Below are 18,156 nucleotides of genomic sequence, written 5' to 3'. Positions count from 1 at the left end.
TTTGTCATCATAGCTTCACAAATTATAGTTGTTTATTCACTACAATTTGCATATTATCATGTTTAAGTAGTAAGATAAAAAAATTTCACTTCAGGCTACCTACCACAATTATGAAACCTTGCTAATTTTCAAGGATTTAAAAATATTTTTCTGAAAATATATTTACCCTGGCTCAATTAAATCATTTTATCAACTAATAATAAAAAAAATAAAAGTTAGTACATATATCACAGAAAATTGGAATCTCCTTTCAAATAATTTTTGAACGATACCTCTGTCTCTCTATATTAAAATATTTTCATCTATCATTTTGAGACCATATTTTCAATCTTGCAGTTTGAAAATTTTAATTAACATTTTAATTTATTTTATTTTTAAAAATCTTACTATTTTATTACTTATATGTTTATATCATTTCACCATTCTGTGTCATAATAAAACAAATTCTTTTAAATGTTTTTTTGTCAGCTACTTGTTTTTCAACCGCAGTTTTCTTAGCCTCCTTACCGTACTCAAAACTCTTTTGACAACTTTGCTAAAATGATATAAAATTATAAATGTTATATGATTTTGTTAAAACTTTTTTAATCTACTAATTAAACAATGATTCGTTAAGACACATAAAAAAAATTAAATTTTTGATTTCAAGATTTGTTGAAATCAATGGATGTAAAATTAAATAGAGAAATTCACTATAATAGTTTCCAAAATCAATTTAAAACAAAATAAACAAAAAAAGAAAAGATGTAGAGAAACGACAGGTGCCTGCTGGTGTAGGAAAGAAGCAGTGCAAGTGGATGTAGCGAATAATTACCTAATCCCGTTGAACATATTCCCAGAGTAATAATAAAATTCAATCTGCCGTCTTCCCCTCACCGGATCACCTTCCTTCCTTCCTTCATTTGGATCTATCTTCCCATTCCGACGGTTCTTCGTTTCTCAGGTCTCCTCTTCCTTTCTCATCTTTTTTATTTTTTTTTTTTATAATTCCTAATTTTGTGCTTTAATCGCTTCGATCACATGAGTCTCGTCAATTATTCTTCACTTTTCTCTCTTGCGATCGGTGAATTTTGCTTCTTCTGTCTTCCTTTTTGCATAAACCTCGTGTGGACATGTGTTTCGATATATTATTAGTGTTTACGGATTGTTTTAGACATCAATCATCAATCCGCTTTTGATATCGCTGGGGAAAATTTACAGTTCCTAGTCTTGTGAATTGTTGATTTGTTCGTGCTTGATGTAATTTGGGGGTTTAGTGATCCTAGAGGAATTTGGATTTCATTTATCTATTTGATTCATCATCATCATCATCATTGTGTGTTGCGTTGCGTGCAGAGTATCAATCTACCTTGGAACAATGAGTGAAGTGTTTAACGGCTACGAGCGCCAATACTGCGACCTCTCCGCCAATCTTTCCAAGAAATGCTCCTCTGCTATTGCCCTTGACGGAGGTAAGTAATTCCATATCATCTCTTGCTCTTTTATGAGTTACTACAAGCCTTTGTCTGCTTCCCTTTGAAAGATACCTTTCCTGATTGAATTGCAGAACAAAAGAAGCAGAAGCTCTCTGAAATCAGATCTGGCCTCGATAATGCTGAAGCATTGGTATGTCTGACTCGGGCATATAGCTCTGCGTTTTCTTTATTGTCCCTTTTAACATTTTTTCTTATTCACCAGATTAGGAAAATGGATGTTGAGGCCAGGAGCCTTCCACCGAGCGTTAGGACCAGCCTCCTTGTTAAACTAAGAGAGTTCAAGTCCGATCTCAACAACTTCAAAAGCGAAGTCAAGAGGATCACATCTGCTAACTTGAACGCTGCTGCTCGCGACGAGTTGCTTGAAGCTGGTCTGGCTGACACAAAGACGGTATGTAAAGAGGACTCACTAGTATCTTTTTTGACATCTATTGATTGATCTATGACATTTGAGGGCAGGCTTCAGCTGATCAAAGGGCGAGATTGATGATGTCAACTGATCGATTGGGTCGAACCACTGACAGAATCAAGGACAGTCGAAGAATGATGATTGAGACTGAAGAGCTTGGCGTTTCTGTCTTCCAAGACTTGCACAGTCAGAGACAGTCTCTCCTTCGCACTGGCGACACGGTATGTGCTCTCTTCTTCAGCACGATTTTATCATGAAGAAGACTACGTTTTATTTAGCTACTACTTGTGATTGGTATCTCTTTTAACCAATACTTAGTTCTCTGATACATGCAGCTTAGTGGAGTAGACGATAATGTCGGAAAGAGCAAGAAGATCTTGACGGGCATGACCAGGAGGATGAACAGGAACAAATGGACCATTGGAGCCATTATCACCGCTTTGGTCGCGGCTATTATCCTCATCTTGTACTTCAAACTCACCAAGTAAACCCTCTGTATCTAAACTCTTTGTCGCTGAACAAATGGTGTGCATCTTTTATTTAATCCTTTTCTGGCTTTCTGTGTGATAAGTTGTCTTTGCCACCTTTTGTATTATCACGTTCTCTTGTTTGCGTTTGCTATTACATTTGTGTATTTTCATACTAAATGATGCAAATTGTTTTGTTTTATTAGAAACGCGTAAATTACATTTGAAACAATTAGAGCTTAAGCCTTGAGATTGAGAACTAGTTGTGTGTTTTTCTTTCATTCTTGAAACTGTTATAATCAGCGAGCAAGCTCTCAATAACCTTATGCTTCATGCTATCCACCAAACCAGTCAAAATCTGTAGAGAGCAAATCACAACCAAACATCATTTACAAAGATGAAATAGTGGAAAATATCGTTTTTGAGTTCTCAAACGCATATAAGAAACGGTTTCTAACCGCATTGGCCACGCTTCTCTTAACATCTTCGGGTACAAACGCAAGAACCGAAGGAAGGACGAAGCTTATGTTCATCTCTAATCGACCTTTGAGCCTTGTGTGCCTTCCGCCTCGGTCTGGGTACAATGCTCCTTGAACTCCCAGAGTGAAATCAGACCGTTCCATGACCTGGCCAAGCCCTTGAAGCTCCCATTTCATCTGAAAGTAAACCGTTAAAAGGGAACAAAAGAGTGAGAATCGTCAAGGGTTGTGTCTGTTTCTATTACCATGTTAAGCTCAAGAACTCTGGTTATGTCTAGAGGTACATCAGGCGGGTAATCTTGACCGTTGGATTTGCTTCTAATCCGCATGTCCACCACTGGCCTTGCAGTGAGGAAGAGGAAATTTATAGGTGACATATGGATTCTCCATTCTTCCTGCACAAATAAAATATTGTTAGGTACCGAAGGCATTCCCACTTACATAAAAAGGAACACATATTGGCTACCTCGTTAAGCCTATAGCTTTTGGGTTTATCAGGAAACATTGCTTTGAAAACCCTCGACTTATCCTCCAAATACTCATCGAACAACGCCTGGACTTTCCCAAAACGCGTCAAACACATCCACAGTTGTACAGTGATGCATATATAAAACTCATTATAGGAAATGAGAGTGAGAATGAGACCTGAGGAGACTCGTGCAATTGAACATCGGTAGAGAATTTAGATGAATACTTGGAGGGTTTTGTAGTTGACAACTGACACTTGGCTCCCGACCGTAATGTTCTCATCTCCGCCGCTGTAGACCTGATTCTTCCCAGCATTGTCGGACACGACAAAACTGTTGAGCTGACAGCCATGTTAGTAGTCTCTCTCTAGGTTTTCAAGATTGGGTGATGTTTGATCTTTCCCACATGTTTGAAAGATAAGGGGATATGTGTCTTTCGGCCTTGTAAATCGAGGGACTTATCCACCTCATCAACATTTTGAATTCTTAGGGCCCTCTTTGATTTACTCCTTTAGTCACGTTTTTCTCATTATTACGAAGAAGACAATCTTGTTGAAAAAAAAAAAAAGAAGACAATCTCTTTCTCTCTATACTCTTTCTTCGGTTCTCTGTTATGAAAACAGAGTCTCCTTTCATTCGGCTAAATCAGGTCAATAACAGAAAATTGTGTGTGTTTTTACAGTGTTCTAAAAATTGGTTTAGATGACATATTAAAATAAAAGTCTAACCATACACTTAATCAACAATCTTACGATAACTACCGCCTAACGATTTCTTACATTGTTTTTCTCTCAAAATATTACAATTGACAGATTTAATATTCAAACCAGAGTTTACCCGCATCTGCGCGGTATATTTTTATTAAAAAAACATTTTGAACATAAAATAATTTATGAAAATATATGTTTTATAAACATTTAGTGTTTTATATAAAATTTTATTTTTATACATTTATATTTGGTGAAAAAAATATTCAGATGAAATTATAATAGTCATATGAAACATATAGATCTGGGTGTTTGGTATTCGATTTAGCCCCGTTTCATATTTTTAAATTTTGGTTTTTCTGTCAAAAGATATAGTCACCATTCAGTTATTTATGAAATTCGTTTTGGTTTTGATTTTTTTGTTCGGTTCTCAGTTTTTATGTCAGGGCTTATGTTAACGTATTGTTTTAAAAAAAAATTGTAACATCATATTAAAAAGTTGAGGGTTAAACATTTGTGTTAGATGAATTATTAGTAATCATTGTAAATTTTGGTTTTAAAATGTTGTGTTCTTAAAATGTTTATATATGATTTAATTAATTTCTTTATAATATCTTTAGGAGGCACCATCGTAAAAATGGAATGTTCAGCTTGTGTGGTTGCAGTGTGTAGTTCTTTTTTTGTTGGCAGCGGTTGCAGTGTGCAGTTCTTTTTTTGTTGGCAGCGGTTGCAGTGTGCAGTTAGAGTTGTGGGATTGATAGTACATATATAGTATAGATAGGGTTTAGTTTCAGATTAATAAATGGGGGATATTGAGTGATATTTGTTTAGCTAGGATTTCGTTAGGATTCTTATTAGTTAAAACTGAATATTTTATTGTTATGATTTCAAAAGTAATGGGTTTGATTTTTGTTATTATATGATTGCTGAAGAAATTTCTTATTTATGAGTATATTGAGAATATCCTTTAGTTAAGATGTTATTAATAACATGGACCTAGTATGATTTTTTTTATAGTTGATAAAAATAAGACTCCATAACTAACAGTTCGACGGCATAAAATTGACATGATATAGTCAATAAACCAAAAATTTAACGGTTTTGGCATATTTTTAACAGTTGACTATAACAGTTGACTATTATAATCCTAATTTTTTGGTGTATATTTTATACTAGTTGATACAAGTTTTTTTTTTTTAATATAAACGTATACGCCAAACATGGACAGAACTTGGGTTCACCCCCTAAGGTGAATCTTATAATTCACCTCACTTCTTTACACCAATCAAACTGCCACGTAGGATTAATGAAAGAAGAGATTAAATTTAGAAAAAAAAAAGAAATATAGCTTTAAAAAAATAGGAACTAACGCTGTTGCTGTAGACGGCTTCTTCTTGTTAATTGCTTGAACGTTCTAATATCTTTCACAGAAAAATAATACAAGGGTTTGTCAAGTTAGGGTCTCCAAAATCTATGCCTTCAAAATCTTATTTCAGTTTAACCTTCTCCAAGCCAAATCAAACCATGTTCATCCATCAATTTTCTTCTTCTTCATGCTATTTGAACATCCTCAAAGGCTTGAACCAAAACTGATTTTGTACTGAGAAAGTATCAAACAAGAGGAAGAAGAAGATGGAGAGGAAGAGCATTGAATTAAAAAATAAGTTTTTTTTGGAGTTGAACCTCTGATTAAATCTACAAACGAATTGGATCTAAGAAGAAGTGCCCAAGAAGAGAACAAAGGAGAGTAGCAGAGAACAAGCTACAAAGGAGAGTAGCAGAGAAGAAAATACAAAGAAGGAAGAAGAAGAAGAGCCTTGAGCCACAAGAAACAGAAGAGTGAAGAAGAAGCATGGGTGTGAGAACAAAAATAGAGACTAAGAGTGAGTAAACAAAAGAAACAAATATGATGAAGAGGCTGGCCGAGAGTAGTTGAGCGTGGATAATTCCTTCGCTAGAATAGATAAAAAGTTTGATGATCTTATCAACTTGATTAAAGCTGGGTCTAATTCTGTTTCTAGTAATACCATGACTGTCTTAACACACTTGTCTAGTGCCCAAAAGGTTGAAAATGTTTCAGGTACTAACATGGAAATCAAAGAACAAGAACCCAACCTTGCTGTGCAAGAAAGTCCTACACTTGATAATGTGATTTTCTAACATCCTTCTTGGCCAACACTTTTAACGCATGACGACATAAGATTTATCTTGAATTCTGACTTAACAAACTAGTTTCACCTGAGACTTGCAAACCAGATTTATCTTGATTAGGAGGAACAATTTTTTTACCACTTAAATGAGTACTCTCCATTGCAACTATATAGAAAAATATAAACAGTAGTTAAAAATTAGTCTAAATAACGTAGAACAATTATGAGTAAAACATAAAGGCTCCTACATCACGATTTGACCTTAGTTCTGTCCTCTTATACATGACAAAAAATTCATCAAAATTTGAAAAATTAACTAATGAATAAATGAACAGATGGCGTAGAGGCATGTGGGAATAGATGAAAAATAATTTAAGATGTCTCCCATGACAAGCTAAGCAATATAATGTCCCAATAAACAACTTTAATTCATTTAGTGGAACCCCACTAAACGTAATAATCATTAGTCATCAAAACTCTTTTCTTCTCATAGTTATTAGTTATAGCCAGAACAATTGTGACTTTAATGGTGTATAATCATTAGTCATCGATTTTTTGTCACGATCAAAATAAAGCAATAAAACCTAATTGACTCAATCTTTCTAATATGATCAAGAGATATATATAACAAACCATAATTAAACTTGAGATTAATTATGTTAATTGAGTGATGACGTAAAACAAACCTGTAAGTTATGTGAAAAATTCTTTAGGAGTTTCTGAGAAGAAGAAGAAGAAGATGCCGATGGATTAAGAAGAAAAATTATAATCAAAACTAACGGCGGCTTAGCTTAACAATGTTAGTTCCTTTTTTTTTAAAGATATATATATATTTTTTTTTCTAAATTTAATCTCTTCTTTCATTAATCCTACATGGCAGTTTGATTGGTGTAAAGAAGTGGGGTGAATTATAAGATTCACCTTAGGGGGTGAACCCAAGTTCTGTCCAACATGGCATAAATTACATTCAAACCATTAAAGCTTTAGTCTTGAGATTAAAAACTAATGATGTGTTCTTCTTTCATTCTTAAACCTATTATAATCAGCGAGCAAGCTCTCAATAACCTTATGCTTCATATTATCCACCAAACCATTTAAAACCTGCAGAAAGCAAATAAAAACATAAGACAATATATAAATTTGGAATACAGTGTTTTGAGTTTGCAAATGCATTTATTTCTAACCGCATTGGCAACGTTTCTCCTAACATCCTCTGGTACAAGCATGAGAACCGAAGGAAGCACGAAGCTAATGTTCATCTCTAGTCGACCTTTGAGCCTTGTGTGCCTTCCGCCTCGGTCTGGGTACAGTGCTCCTTGAACTCCAAGAGTGAAATCAGACGGCTCCATGACCCGGTCAAGCCCTTGAAGCTCCCATTTCATCTGAAAATAAACCGTTCAAAGAGAACAAAAGAGTGAGGTATTTAGACATGTGTGTGTTTTAGTACTTCCTCCATTCAACGAAGATATAAATCTTGGATATTTCACACAATTTAAATATAAATTTACAATTCTAGAATTTTTTTTAATACCATAATTTCAAAAAATCAATTTATTTCAACAGTATTGTCTTAATCAATATGATCAGTAAATAAAGGTAAACAATTATTCATAAAACTTTTCTCTTTCTGAAACAATTAAAAATGTCAAAACTTGTATTTTTGTGGAAAGGAGGGAGTACCATGTTAAGCTCAAGGACTTTGGTTATGTCTAGAGGTACATCAGGCGGGTAATCCTGACCGTTGGATTTGCATCGGATCCGCATGACCACCACTGGCCACGCAGTGAGGAAGAGAAATTTTATTGGCAACATTTGGATTCTCCATTCTTCCTGCACAAGTAAATCATGTCGGTCTTTTCGTTAGAGTAACCAAAGAATGCAACCCCACACTTATAAAAATGGAACATGGATGTTACCTCGTTAAGCCTATAGCTTTTGGGTTTATCAGGAAACATTGCTTTGAAAAGCCTCGACTTATCCTCCAAATACTCATCGAACAACGCCTGAAGTTTCAAAGCATTACAACACAAACGGTTTTACAGTGATGCATACATATATAACATCATAGAGATTGAAAGTGAGAATGAGATACCAGAGGAGACTCGTGCAGTTGAACATCGGTAGTTATTTTAGATGAATATTTGGAGGGTTTTACGGGTGACAACTGGCACTTAACTCCCCACCGTATTGTTCTCATCTCCACCGCCACCGACCGGCGTCTTCCGAACATCTTCGGGCACGACAAAACCGTTGAGCTTACAGCCATTTTACCAGTCTTTCTCTCTCTTTTTAGGTCTTCAAGATTGGATGATATTTGATCTTTCCCACTTTTCTCTCTCTCTCTCTCTCTCTCTCTCTATATATATATATATATATCTTCAGAGGAAAGATTGCGTCTTTGCTTCTCTTTAATACTTTTTGAGACTTTTGTTAAAGAAGCAGAGACAGAGAGTAACATTCTCACGGTACGCATTTGGAAGATAGTGGATTTCGAGAAATATTTGTTGAAACATTGCTTTTCAACTTCTATAGTAACCGGGTACATATTCGGTTTGGTTTAATTGTTTCAGGTTTCGTAAGAAATATAAGTCGATTTCGTTTAGTTTGGTTTGTTTTAGTTAAGAGGTTACCCATTTATTTTGCCATCTACGTGGTGATAATGTAAACCCTCGTCTGTCACGCAGTTGTTGATGAGAGTGACACGAGAACATTGAACGTTGAGAAGAATCTGTAGAATAACTTCTACCACACGCTGAGGTTTTGAAAAAGAAAAAAAAAAATTCATTGCTTTCGAAACCGACAAACTCAGACTGAATACTAAGAAACCGGTCTACTTAGGCGCCTAGGAATATGGATTACTAACTTTGACTTTTAATGTAAGCAATATGCAAAGAACTCTTGTTGTTAGTAACTCTTTAACTCTATAATTTTGTTCTTCAGACTGGCTAAGTAAATTAAAACAATTAAAATCTTATATAGTATGTTACGATGACTGTTCATAAACGATTGTTTCATATTGGATTGAGAAACAACTATACATGATTGAGCATTGACATTAAAACTCGGCTTTAGTAGATAACTTGTGTAATCTTCTCTCATTCTTGAACCTGCTATAATCAGCGAGCAAACTCCCATTAACCTTATGCTTCATATTCTTCACTAAACCTGTCAAAACCTGTAAATGGGTCCAAATCAGGTCATGTGTAAATCATAAGAGAGTCAAATAAGGTTTTATATACCGCATTGGCCAAGTTCCTCCTAACGTCTTCAGGTACCAATTCAAGAACAGGAGGAAGAACAAAGCTTATGTTCATCTCTAGCTGACCTCTGAGCCTTGTGTGCTTTCCTCTCCGGTCTGGGTACAATGCTCCTTTGACTCCCAAACTAAAGTCAGACGGTTCCATCACTCGGTCAAGCCCTTTAAGTTGCCATCTCGTCTGAAAAGAAGCAATTTAAGAGTTTGAGTAATGGAAGATGAAGAAACGAAGAGAGAGAAAAGTTGTTACCATGTTGAGCTCAACAACTTTGGTTATGTCTAAAGGTACGTCTGCCGGGTAATCCTGACCGTTGGATTTGCAACTTAAACGCATATCGACCACAGGCCACACAGTGAGGAAGAGGAAGTTAATTGGTAACATCTGAATCCTCCACTCTTCCTGCAAAAATTCAATTTATCCAAGTAAACTTAAAATAGTGAAAAAAGGGGCGTTCCGAGAATTGAACTCGGGACCTCTCGCACCCTAAGCGAGAATCATACCACTAGACCAAACGCCCGTTTTGAAATTCATTTATTTATAATTAATGTTAGTCATATTAGTTGACGTACCTCGTTAAGCTTATGGCTTCTGGGTTTGTCAGGGAATATGGCTTCGAAAACTCTCGATTTATCCTCTAAATAATCATCGAACAACGCCTAAAAGTTCCACAAAATCACATTTAACAAAACGCACCAAACACAGTTTAAACTGATTCGTGTTACAGAGGGAGAGAGAGAGAGAAGGAGACCTGAGGAGACTCGTGGAGAGGAATATCTGTGGAGAGTCTTGACGAATACGTGGCAGGTTTTATGGATGATACCTGACACCTAACTCTCCACCGTGTAATTGGTCTCATCTCCGTCTTCACCGGTCGGTAAGTTCCGAACATGGGCGATGACAAAACCGCCATTTCACCGATTATCTTTTCAATATCAGAACTTCTATATATTCCACATTTCTCTTTTGATTTCTTTCTGAAAGTTAAAAACTTTTGTAAGAACTTTTAGATTTCTCTAGAGGAGTGAAGTTGCTTTTTGCTAGAGATTTTTGAGGGATAAGGGGATATCTGTCTTTCGGCCTTCTATGTCGACGTGGCATATTTTGAGACTAGCCACATCATCAACATTTGGAATTCGTAGGGCCCTTCTTTTCTTTGTACTCCTTTCCTTTCCTTTCCATTAGTGGATGAGAATGACACGAGACGAAACTCAAAAAAAAAAACTCATTGTATTGTCTGACGACAAAGGAAGGTTCCACAAACTAAACTCGATCCTTATTTTGCATTAGTTCCACTGTACATGTTCTGTCATATTATTAAAAGATCAAGGATATTCAAATCCTACGAGCAACGCATTGTATTGTCGGATGAATTTCCTTGAAAGTGTATGGTTTGAAATTTCAGGACTGTAGAGGGCACACAGATGATCCTCCTAAAGAATGTAGATATCAAACCTTAAGTTCTGTGATTTGTTCTTCGATTTCTTGTTTATAAAAGCGAACTAAAATGAAATGTGGAACGTAAATGCCACAATTGATTCACGGCTTCGTTGAGCTCAGTTCACTCTCTTTGTTAAAACTCAAATACATCTCGACTAGACATCTCGATCTTCTTAGTTCCAACAACCAAAGAGGATATAAAAGACAATCTTTCACTGTTTATTTCTAACATTAGTAAGAAAAGGACTTGTCTCTTTCTCTCTTAATCCCTTCACGGTTCTATGTTAAATCAGGTCAAAACCTCAAGTCAAACTGTCAACACACTTATGGGCCTTATCCATTTCCTAATTGGGCCTTAATTTTAATTTCAATTTCTAGTCCAATCGGTAATCGCTTCGATCTGTCGGTAGACAGAATAGAATAATGGTTTCGCCGGTTAAACCAGTCGGCAATCGGTACGATCAGATTGCATAAAAGCAAATCATAATAAGTCACGTGGCACAGTTTACACGGTTCGTAGACTCGTAGTGGTCGCCATGTAAACAGCAGGAAAACAGGGCCCCACACATATTAACTAAGGAGTAGGACCAACAAATCATCACCACGAAACGCAGCGTTTCCCCTTCGTCTCCGCCCTTTAAAATCTTCTCTCACCCTTTCGTCATTTTCGTCAGATCCAAGTGAGAGAAATCAGAAAAAGATCTTGAAACGATGCCGTACTACACGAGAGACGAGGATGAAGTCGACGATTTCGACGAGTTCGATCCGACGCCGTACAGTGGAGGATACGACATCACCGTGATCTACGGCCGTCCGATCCCTCCTTGCGACGACACTTGCTACCCTCTATCCTCCGCAGCGGATGAAGATTTCGAGTACGAGAGACCTGAATTCACCTCGTACCACGATCCTTCCGCCTACGCGGAAGAAGCTCTCAACACCGAGTACAGCAGCTACTCCCGCCCCAAGCCCCGTCCCGGATTTCGACCCGGTTCAGCCGGAGGCGGCCACGTCCAAGGTGAGAGACCCGATCAGAGTTACGGTCAGACGGAGGCTGAGTACGGTAGGAGACCTGAATCGGGGTACGGCGGAGCGACGGAGACGGAGTATGGCCGGAGACCTGAGCAGAGTTACGGATCTGGTGGCTATGGTGGTAGATCGGAGGGTGAGTCTGGTGGCTACGGTGGGAGAACGGAGGTTGAGTATGGCCGGAGACCTGAATCTGGATATGGTGGGAGATCGGAGAGTGAGACCGGGTATGGTGAAGAGAGGAGCGAGTATGAGCGTAAGCCTAGCTATGGAAGGTCTGAGGAAGAGGAAGGAGGTTACAGGAAGCCTAGCTATGGGAGATCTGAGGATCAGGTTGAGAGCTACATAAAGCCCAGCAGCTATGGAAGGTCTGAGGAAGAGGAAGGAAGCTACAGGAAGCCTAGCTATGGAAGGTCTGAGGAACAGGAGGAAGGGAGTTACAGGAAGCCTAGCTATGGCCGTCGCAATGATGACGATAATGATGAAGAGCGCAGGAACCGTTCTGGTGATGATGAGGAAGGGAGCTATGGCCGCAAGAAATATGTAAGTTCAATAAGTTAATAGTCAATTTCCCATGATTTGCATCTAGATTCTGTAGAAAATAAGTTTGATTGTTTAAACATAAAACCCTTTTGTTGATGATAACATAGACTCATCTCAACATTGAAACAAAATATTATAGTTTTTGTGATAACATCCATTACCCCCTTTAACTTCATTGGTTCAGTATTTGACATCTTCTAGGGTATAACAATCATAGTACAGAACTTACATTGCTTTATTTGCATCTAGTTTGTTTTGAAAATAAGTTTTAGTTTGGTTTAATCCCCTTGTTGATCACAGTGTAGCGGTGTAACTCTGTTTTCAAAATGGATTTCCTTAAGTTGACAGCTATGTTCTAAAATCCCATAATAACGTTCCTGGTTCAATGTTTGTGTGAATTTGGCCATCTTGTACTACTTTTGAAGATTTCCCATTGTTGATCATAGTGTAGAGTAGTCTCCATGTTGAACTAAAGTGTTTGTCTTTGATTCCCTGTAACTCTGTTTTCCACATCCTGGAATGGATTGGCGTCAGTTGAAAGCTCAGTTCTGTGTATGACATTTGAAGATCTTATTATGGTGACCGTTAATAGGGGCATCATTGACCACAGTTTTTATCTTAACGTGATTCATCTCTGCATCAAAATTTTTGTAGGGTGGCAATGACTCTGATGATGATGAGGAGAAGAAGCAGCATCGTTACAAGCATCACCACCACCAGAGGCGCCGTGATGAAGATGATGACTAAAACCTTCTCTCAGTACTGGAGAGTGTTATGATCAACTACTTTTGCTTAGCTTCATCTTACTAAATAATAAAAAAGCTAAGGCATTTTTATCTTTCGATGTTGTTGTTGTTTTTTTTTTTTTTTTTTTTTTTTTTTTTTTTTTTTTTTTTTTTTGATTAACCTGGGGGTATCCCAGGCCGAGGCCCAGACTAATCCCCAAGGGGAGGTGCAGCCCACGGATGGACCCTCTCTCCGGGTTTTCAAATGGGTCCTAAAGCAAACCCATATCCGCGTGGCCACCTAGTGATTTAGCCGTAGTGGGGTGCCTTCGAACCCGGGTCGCTTAGCTCGCCGGTATCCGCCTACCACTAGGCCACCAAGAGGTGGTTAATGTTGTTGTTGTTGCGTTTTTTTTATTCTCCTTGTCTGTGTCTCACTTTGTTTCTGGTTCATAATAAGACCTTGAACTGATATCGGGTCATCATCATGTAAACTGTTGCTACTCTGTGTTTCGTTTTTTTTTGTGTTATGAAACTATGGCTTCTGTTGTTTTTGTTTTCTCGATATTAAATATCAAAAGTCATTGCCGACAAGTAAAAATATTTTGTGGTTAAAGCCTGATTCGATTTATATAATGAATATTTTATAATTAAAAAAAACAAAAAAATTAATCAGTTTTGTAATAGGAATGATTTAATAAGAGACCTATATATACATTACTCAGCTTTTTGGTTTAACATCATAAATTAACAACCAAGAAGCAATGTCAAGCGCTACAGTCCTCGATGAATCTAGCCTTCCTAGCCCTAGGAGTACATGGAGGTGAGATTTCACTAAATATATTGTTATGTAACATAAGATTTTGATTATAAACATTATACTGAAACGAATTTTCTGGTTGGTTGCAGGATGGACGGGCAGTTACGATACGACATTGCGATGAACACCATCATTGTAATCCTCATCACTGATGCGGTCTTACATATGACTCTGAGAGCCCACAAGATTCCCCTTGATGATAACGTTGTGGGACTTTTATGTACGTTAGTAGTTCCGTACATGATTGTCATCACGATTAATTGCGGGTATTGGCTTTCAGAAACCGAGGATGAAGGGTGTTTACCTGCAATTTACATCATGGGACGCCTTGGTCACACGTTAGGCTTTTGTATTTTCCTCTGTCTCCTCTATTCTATTTCTCACTTGGCTATGTACGTTGCTCTACCTTGTTTACTATGGTTGGTGCCAGCCATGTTTGCACCGTGTTGTCCATGTCTGTGGAGAGGAGAGTCAACTTGGTGGAATTTTGTGAAGCAACCACAACCAACAGTAGATATTGTTTCACTTTTTTAAGATTACACAATTTTTGATCTTCCATGATGAGAATTTTGGACTATTATTATTACTAATTTTGTGCTTTAATTGCTTATCACGTGAATATCTCGTCAATTGTTTTTAACTTTTCTCTCTTGCGATCGGTGAATTTTGCTTCCCACTGTCTACCCATAAACAGTGTTGAAATGTGTTTCGCGATCTAAGAAGATGTTATTAGGGTTTACGGATTGTTTTAGACATCAATCATCAAGAAAATTAGAGTTTCCTAGTCTTGATTTGTTCCTGCTTAATGTAATTTGGGGTTTAGTGATCATTTATCTTTTGGTTTTGTGTTGCATGCAGAGTATCTTGGTGCTGGAGTCGTGTGCTCCTGCTTAGCTTCAACTTACTAAATAAAATATAAGCTAAGGCATTTATCTTTGGATGTTGTTGTTGTGTTTGTTTGATCCTCTTTAGATACAACTGAGTCTGTGTCAAAGTTTGTTTCTGGTTCATAATAAGACCTTGATAAATATTGGGTCATCATCATGTAACAGTTACAACGGAGTCTGTGTCAAAGTTTGTTTCTGCTTCATAATAAGACCTTGATAAATATTGGGTCATCATCATGTAACAGTACCTCTTTTAGAGCTTAATAATTATGGCTTCTGTTGTTTTTCTTTTGTGAAATCGAATAATTACAGCTCCCTCAAAGAAGCTGTTTGGAAGGTTAAGACAGCTCCTAAGATCAAAACCTTTATATGGAGGGCGGTTTCCAATGCGATACCAGTTGGGGATCTCTTGATCAGCAGAGGAATGAAATTGGATCCTTGCTCTCAGATATGCGCTTTTGAAGGTGAATCTATTAATCACCTAATCTTTAGTTGTCCAGTTGCACGTCAGGTTTGGGCTTTGTCTCTCATTGCTTTACCTGAAAATGGGTTTGATATGGTCTCCCTCTATTCAAACATCCACTTCTTGTTAGCTGGACTGAATGATAGCAATTCCACTAATGAAGTAAGAAGGCGTTTTCCATGGTTTATTTGGCATTTGTGGAAGAACCGAAATGTCTTTTGGTTTGAAGGAAGAAGATTCAATGCTTATGAGATTGTTCAGAAAATAATTCATGGTTTATAGCTGATGAAGTGGAAATGAGTAGGATGGATGAAGAGAAAAGGGTGGCGCAGGCAGTGATAGTCAAATGGGAACCTCCTCAAGTTTCTTGGTTAAAATGCAATATAGGAGTGCACTTGAGGAATGATATTGCGTTGGGAGGAGCTGTGTGGGTGTTAAGGGATTCTGAAGGGAAGGTGTTAATGCACAGTAGGAGAGCTTGTACTGGTCTCAATAACTTGAAGGAACTGAAGATGCATGTGCTTTTGTGGGCGATTGATAGCATGGTAAGCCACAAGCTAAACAAGGTGATTTTTGCGATTGATGATGATATGATTGTTGGAGCGATCGCAAGACCAAAGACATGGCCATCTTTCAAAGCAATGGGAGCATATATGTAAAGTAAATCTAATAAATAACTAAATGTTTACGATAGTTTTCATAGTATGTCATATGTGGAATCGATATGTATAGTTCTAAAACCTATAATATACAAAATTATAGAAATTTAAAAGGTATATGTTAAAATTTTAGTCCCACATGTGTTTAATTCTCAAGTTTATATTTAATATTTTAAATCATATTGGTAAATAACTATTTTTCTATCCAATTGTGTTGGATTGATAAGATTTTAAGTTTTTCCGGCTAAAATCATAAAACAAAATAAACCTGCCCATTTGTGCGGAGCATAACAGTTAAATATAACAAGTCATTGCAAAGAATGGAAAATTATTTTGTGGTTAAAACCACTTATGTGACTACACAAAACTACATATTTAATATAGAAACATGAAACAAGCTTAGACCAACTCTTTTTGCCAAAGACATACACCACAGCTCCAACCACCTTTGAAACCGACACTCCAAGTGTAAACCATCTTGGCCAGATGCTGTGACCAGTGGGTGATCCTTCAGGTACCTTGTCTGGATACACAAGCCAAAACCCAGCTGTGAAGGTTCCAAAGAAGATTGTCACTACAAGCCACATGAAGAACTATCCAATGTTGAGTTTTCTCCTCAGTGTCTTCACTTTGTTGTCTTGTTCTTCAATTGGCTTGTGGAGCTGTGCCAAGTAGAAGTACGTTGCCATAAAACCAAAGTTTCTGAGCACGAGATAGACAATGTAACAAAACTTGTGTCTGAAGCGTATGTAGCCATGTGAATCGAGTCCACCATGTGGACTTGAGAAGGAAGCCAATGTGGTTAGGCCACCGATGGCCGACACAAACTTGGTAAGTTATTCTCGCTCTTTATTAAGAGCCTCCAAAGGATCCTACAATAAAGTGTACTAATTTTGTAACTCAAAATTTTTCCTCATTCTCAGACATCTCTCGTAGAAGACATACTAACCGGTTTACCTGAGAAATATAAAACTAAAGGTTTAAAGTACATGCTTCTTATCAAATCAATCTACAACTATTCAATAAAACTTGATTTGCTTTTCTGTAACCCATTAAAAGCATTTACACACTTAATCACATATCTATACTTAAATGCTACGACTTTCTCTTGTTCTGAATAACTATACGTCTTTACATGTGTCTCATTTGTAGACTCTCGTTACTACATGTAACATTTTTTCCATGACTTTCATGAAGCTTTATAAGTTCGTGAAACTAGTTTTCAATATAACAGTCCATCAACCTATCAACACATTTACCTTAATATTCTATGTTCCAATAATAAGCAAACTTACTGCCATTATCGACGAAATGGAGCTGAGGATGAGGAAAGTCCTTGATTTCCTATCTTCAACAAAAAAAAAATAAAAGAAATGTTTTGCTATTACAACAACTTATATAGTGATTCAGATAAAACAAAAAATAACACAACCTTCTGATTGATGCCACATGAAAAATGATCAATGTCTCTATGCTTCTCATCCTAAACGCCATCCCCATACAATTTACAAATTTCTTCTCCTCTACAACTTTTGTCGTTATGCGAAGATGGTGAACCTCTGTTCATTAAATGGATTGGGCTTTTTTTTCTTTTCAATATCATGTGCTTAAAGATCCTATTCTAATATTCTAAGTACGTTTTTCATAGACGAGACATCCCAAATTTTTATCTTTACTTTTCCTACACCAATTCATAGCTATTTATATTTTGACCCAACTATATAAAATCGGATCAGTTTAGTCAAAACCCAGTACGTGGCTAATCGTAAAAGATACCGAGAAGTATTCAACCAATCATTTCATAACATTCATTCATTCACCCACAAAGAGCTCTCAAATTGGTTTCGCAACTACAAAACGTCAAATCCGTTCTTGGATTAAGGTTTTGAGATTGAGTCTCATCAATTTTTTTGTTTCTTATTGTAGAAAAGTTTCACTTTGAGCTACAAGACAACTACTAGTGAAGGAGACCAGACAGTTCCAGATCCGTTTCCAAAGTTGTTGGATAATTTAGGACCATCTTTAGTACATTTGTTCTTCGTCCCTGAGAAAAGTGGAGGATCGAGTTAGGTTAATTTTGCTAGAGGTTATGTCAAATTGTGCGGGAGAATGTCGGTAGTAAAATGAACTTACTTATGTGCCTCAGTGTTTGTTATCACACCTGAGTGTGTTGAGATTCACA

General features: G+C 36.9%; 6 protein-coding genes and 1 non-coding gene across 7 annotated transcripts; 3 read left to right on the top strand and 4 right to left on the bottom strand.

The window, feature by feature from the left end:
- The first annotated feature begins 865 nt into the window (after window positions 1–865).
- LOC106319686 (vesicle transport v-SNARE 11-like) lies at window positions 866–2,553 on the top strand. The gene is made up of 6 exons (XM_013758064.1): window positions 866–943; window positions 1,336–1,451; window positions 1,547–1,605; window positions 1,678–1,866; window positions 1,935–2,105; window positions 2,220–2,553. Exons 2-6 carry the CDS (start codon window positions 1,358–1,360, stop codon window positions 2,370–2,372), a joined length of 666 nt encoding a protein of 221 aa, XP_013613518.1. The 5' UTR covers window positions 866–943; window positions 1,336–1,357; the 3' UTR covers window positions 2,373–2,553.
- Window positions 2,532–3,731, bottom strand: LOC106319685. The gene is made up of 5 exons (XM_013758062.1): window positions 3,476–3,731; window positions 3,297–3,383; window positions 3,076–3,225; window positions 2,810–3,007; window positions 2,532–2,709 (listed from the first exon to the last, which is right to left on the bottom strand). Exons 1-5 carry the CDS (start codon window positions 3,647–3,649, stop codon window positions 2,611–2,613), a joined length of 708 nt encoding a protein of 235 aa, XP_013613516.1. The 5' UTR covers window positions 3,650–3,731; the 3' UTR covers window positions 2,532–2,610.
- Window positions 3,732–7,063: 3,332 nt separating this feature from the next.
- Window positions 7,064–8,507, bottom strand: LOC106319690. Its single transcript, XM_013758068.1, has 5 exons — window positions 8,247–8,507; window positions 8,071–8,157; window positions 7,835–7,984; window positions 7,339–7,536; window positions 7,064–7,255 (listed from the first exon to the last, which is right to left on the bottom strand). Exons 1-5 carry the CDS (start codon window positions 8,418–8,420, stop codon window positions 7,157–7,159), a joined length of 708 nt encoding a protein of 235 aa, XP_013613522.1. The 5' UTR covers window positions 8,421–8,507; the 3' UTR covers window positions 7,064–7,156.
- Window positions 8,508–9,104: 597 nt separating this feature from the next.
- LOC106319689 lies at window positions 9,105–10,440 on the bottom strand. Its single transcript, XM_013758067.1, has 5 exons — window positions 10,160–10,440; window positions 9,981–10,067; window positions 9,661–9,810; window positions 9,394–9,591; window positions 9,105–9,329 (listed from the first exon to the last, which is right to left on the bottom strand). The coding sequence occupies exons 1-5, from the start codon at window positions 10,319–10,321 to the stop codon at window positions 9,210–9,212; spliced, it is 717 nt and encodes a 238-aa protein (XP_013613521.1). The 5' UTR covers window positions 10,322–10,440; the 3' UTR covers window positions 9,105–9,209.
- On the bottom strand, window positions 9,857–9,928 carry TRNAP-AGG. The gene has a single exon. It is a non-coding gene; the product is annotated as a tRNA-Pro (tRNA).
- Window positions 10,441–11,503: 1,063 nt separating the features above from the next.
- Window positions 11,504–13,259, top strand: LOC106319706 (uncharacterized protein At5g39570). The gene is made up of 2 exons (XM_013758085.1): window positions 11,504–12,420; window positions 13,075–13,259. Exons 1-2 carry the CDS (start codon window positions 11,560–11,562, stop codon window positions 13,165–13,167), a joined length of 954 nt encoding a protein of 317 aa, XP_013613539.1. The 5' UTR covers window positions 11,504–11,559; the 3' UTR covers window positions 13,168–13,259.
- Window positions 13,260–13,314: 55 nt separating this feature from the next.
- On the top strand, window positions 13,315–15,069 carry LOC106319707. The gene is made up of 2 exons (XM_013758086.1): window positions 13,315–13,968; window positions 14,055–15,069. The coding sequence occupies exons 1-2, from the start codon at window positions 13,910–13,912 to the stop codon at window positions 14,497–14,499; spliced, it is 504 nt and encodes a 167-aa protein (XP_013613540.1). The 5' UTR covers window positions 13,315–13,909; the 3' UTR covers window positions 14,500–15,069.
- Window positions 15,070–18,156: the final 3,087 nt, after the last annotated feature.

This window comes from Brassica oleracea, unplaced genomic scaffold, assembly GCF_000695525.1.
Source record: "Brassica oleracea var. oleracea cultivar TO1000 unplaced genomic scaffold, BOL UnpScaffold00578, whole genome shotgun sequence".
Taxonomy (NCBI): Eukaryota; Viridiplantae; Streptophyta; class Magnoliopsida; order Brassicales; family Brassicaceae; genus Brassica; species Brassica oleracea.
This window is presented reverse-complemented; position numbering and strand designations above follow the sequence as displayed.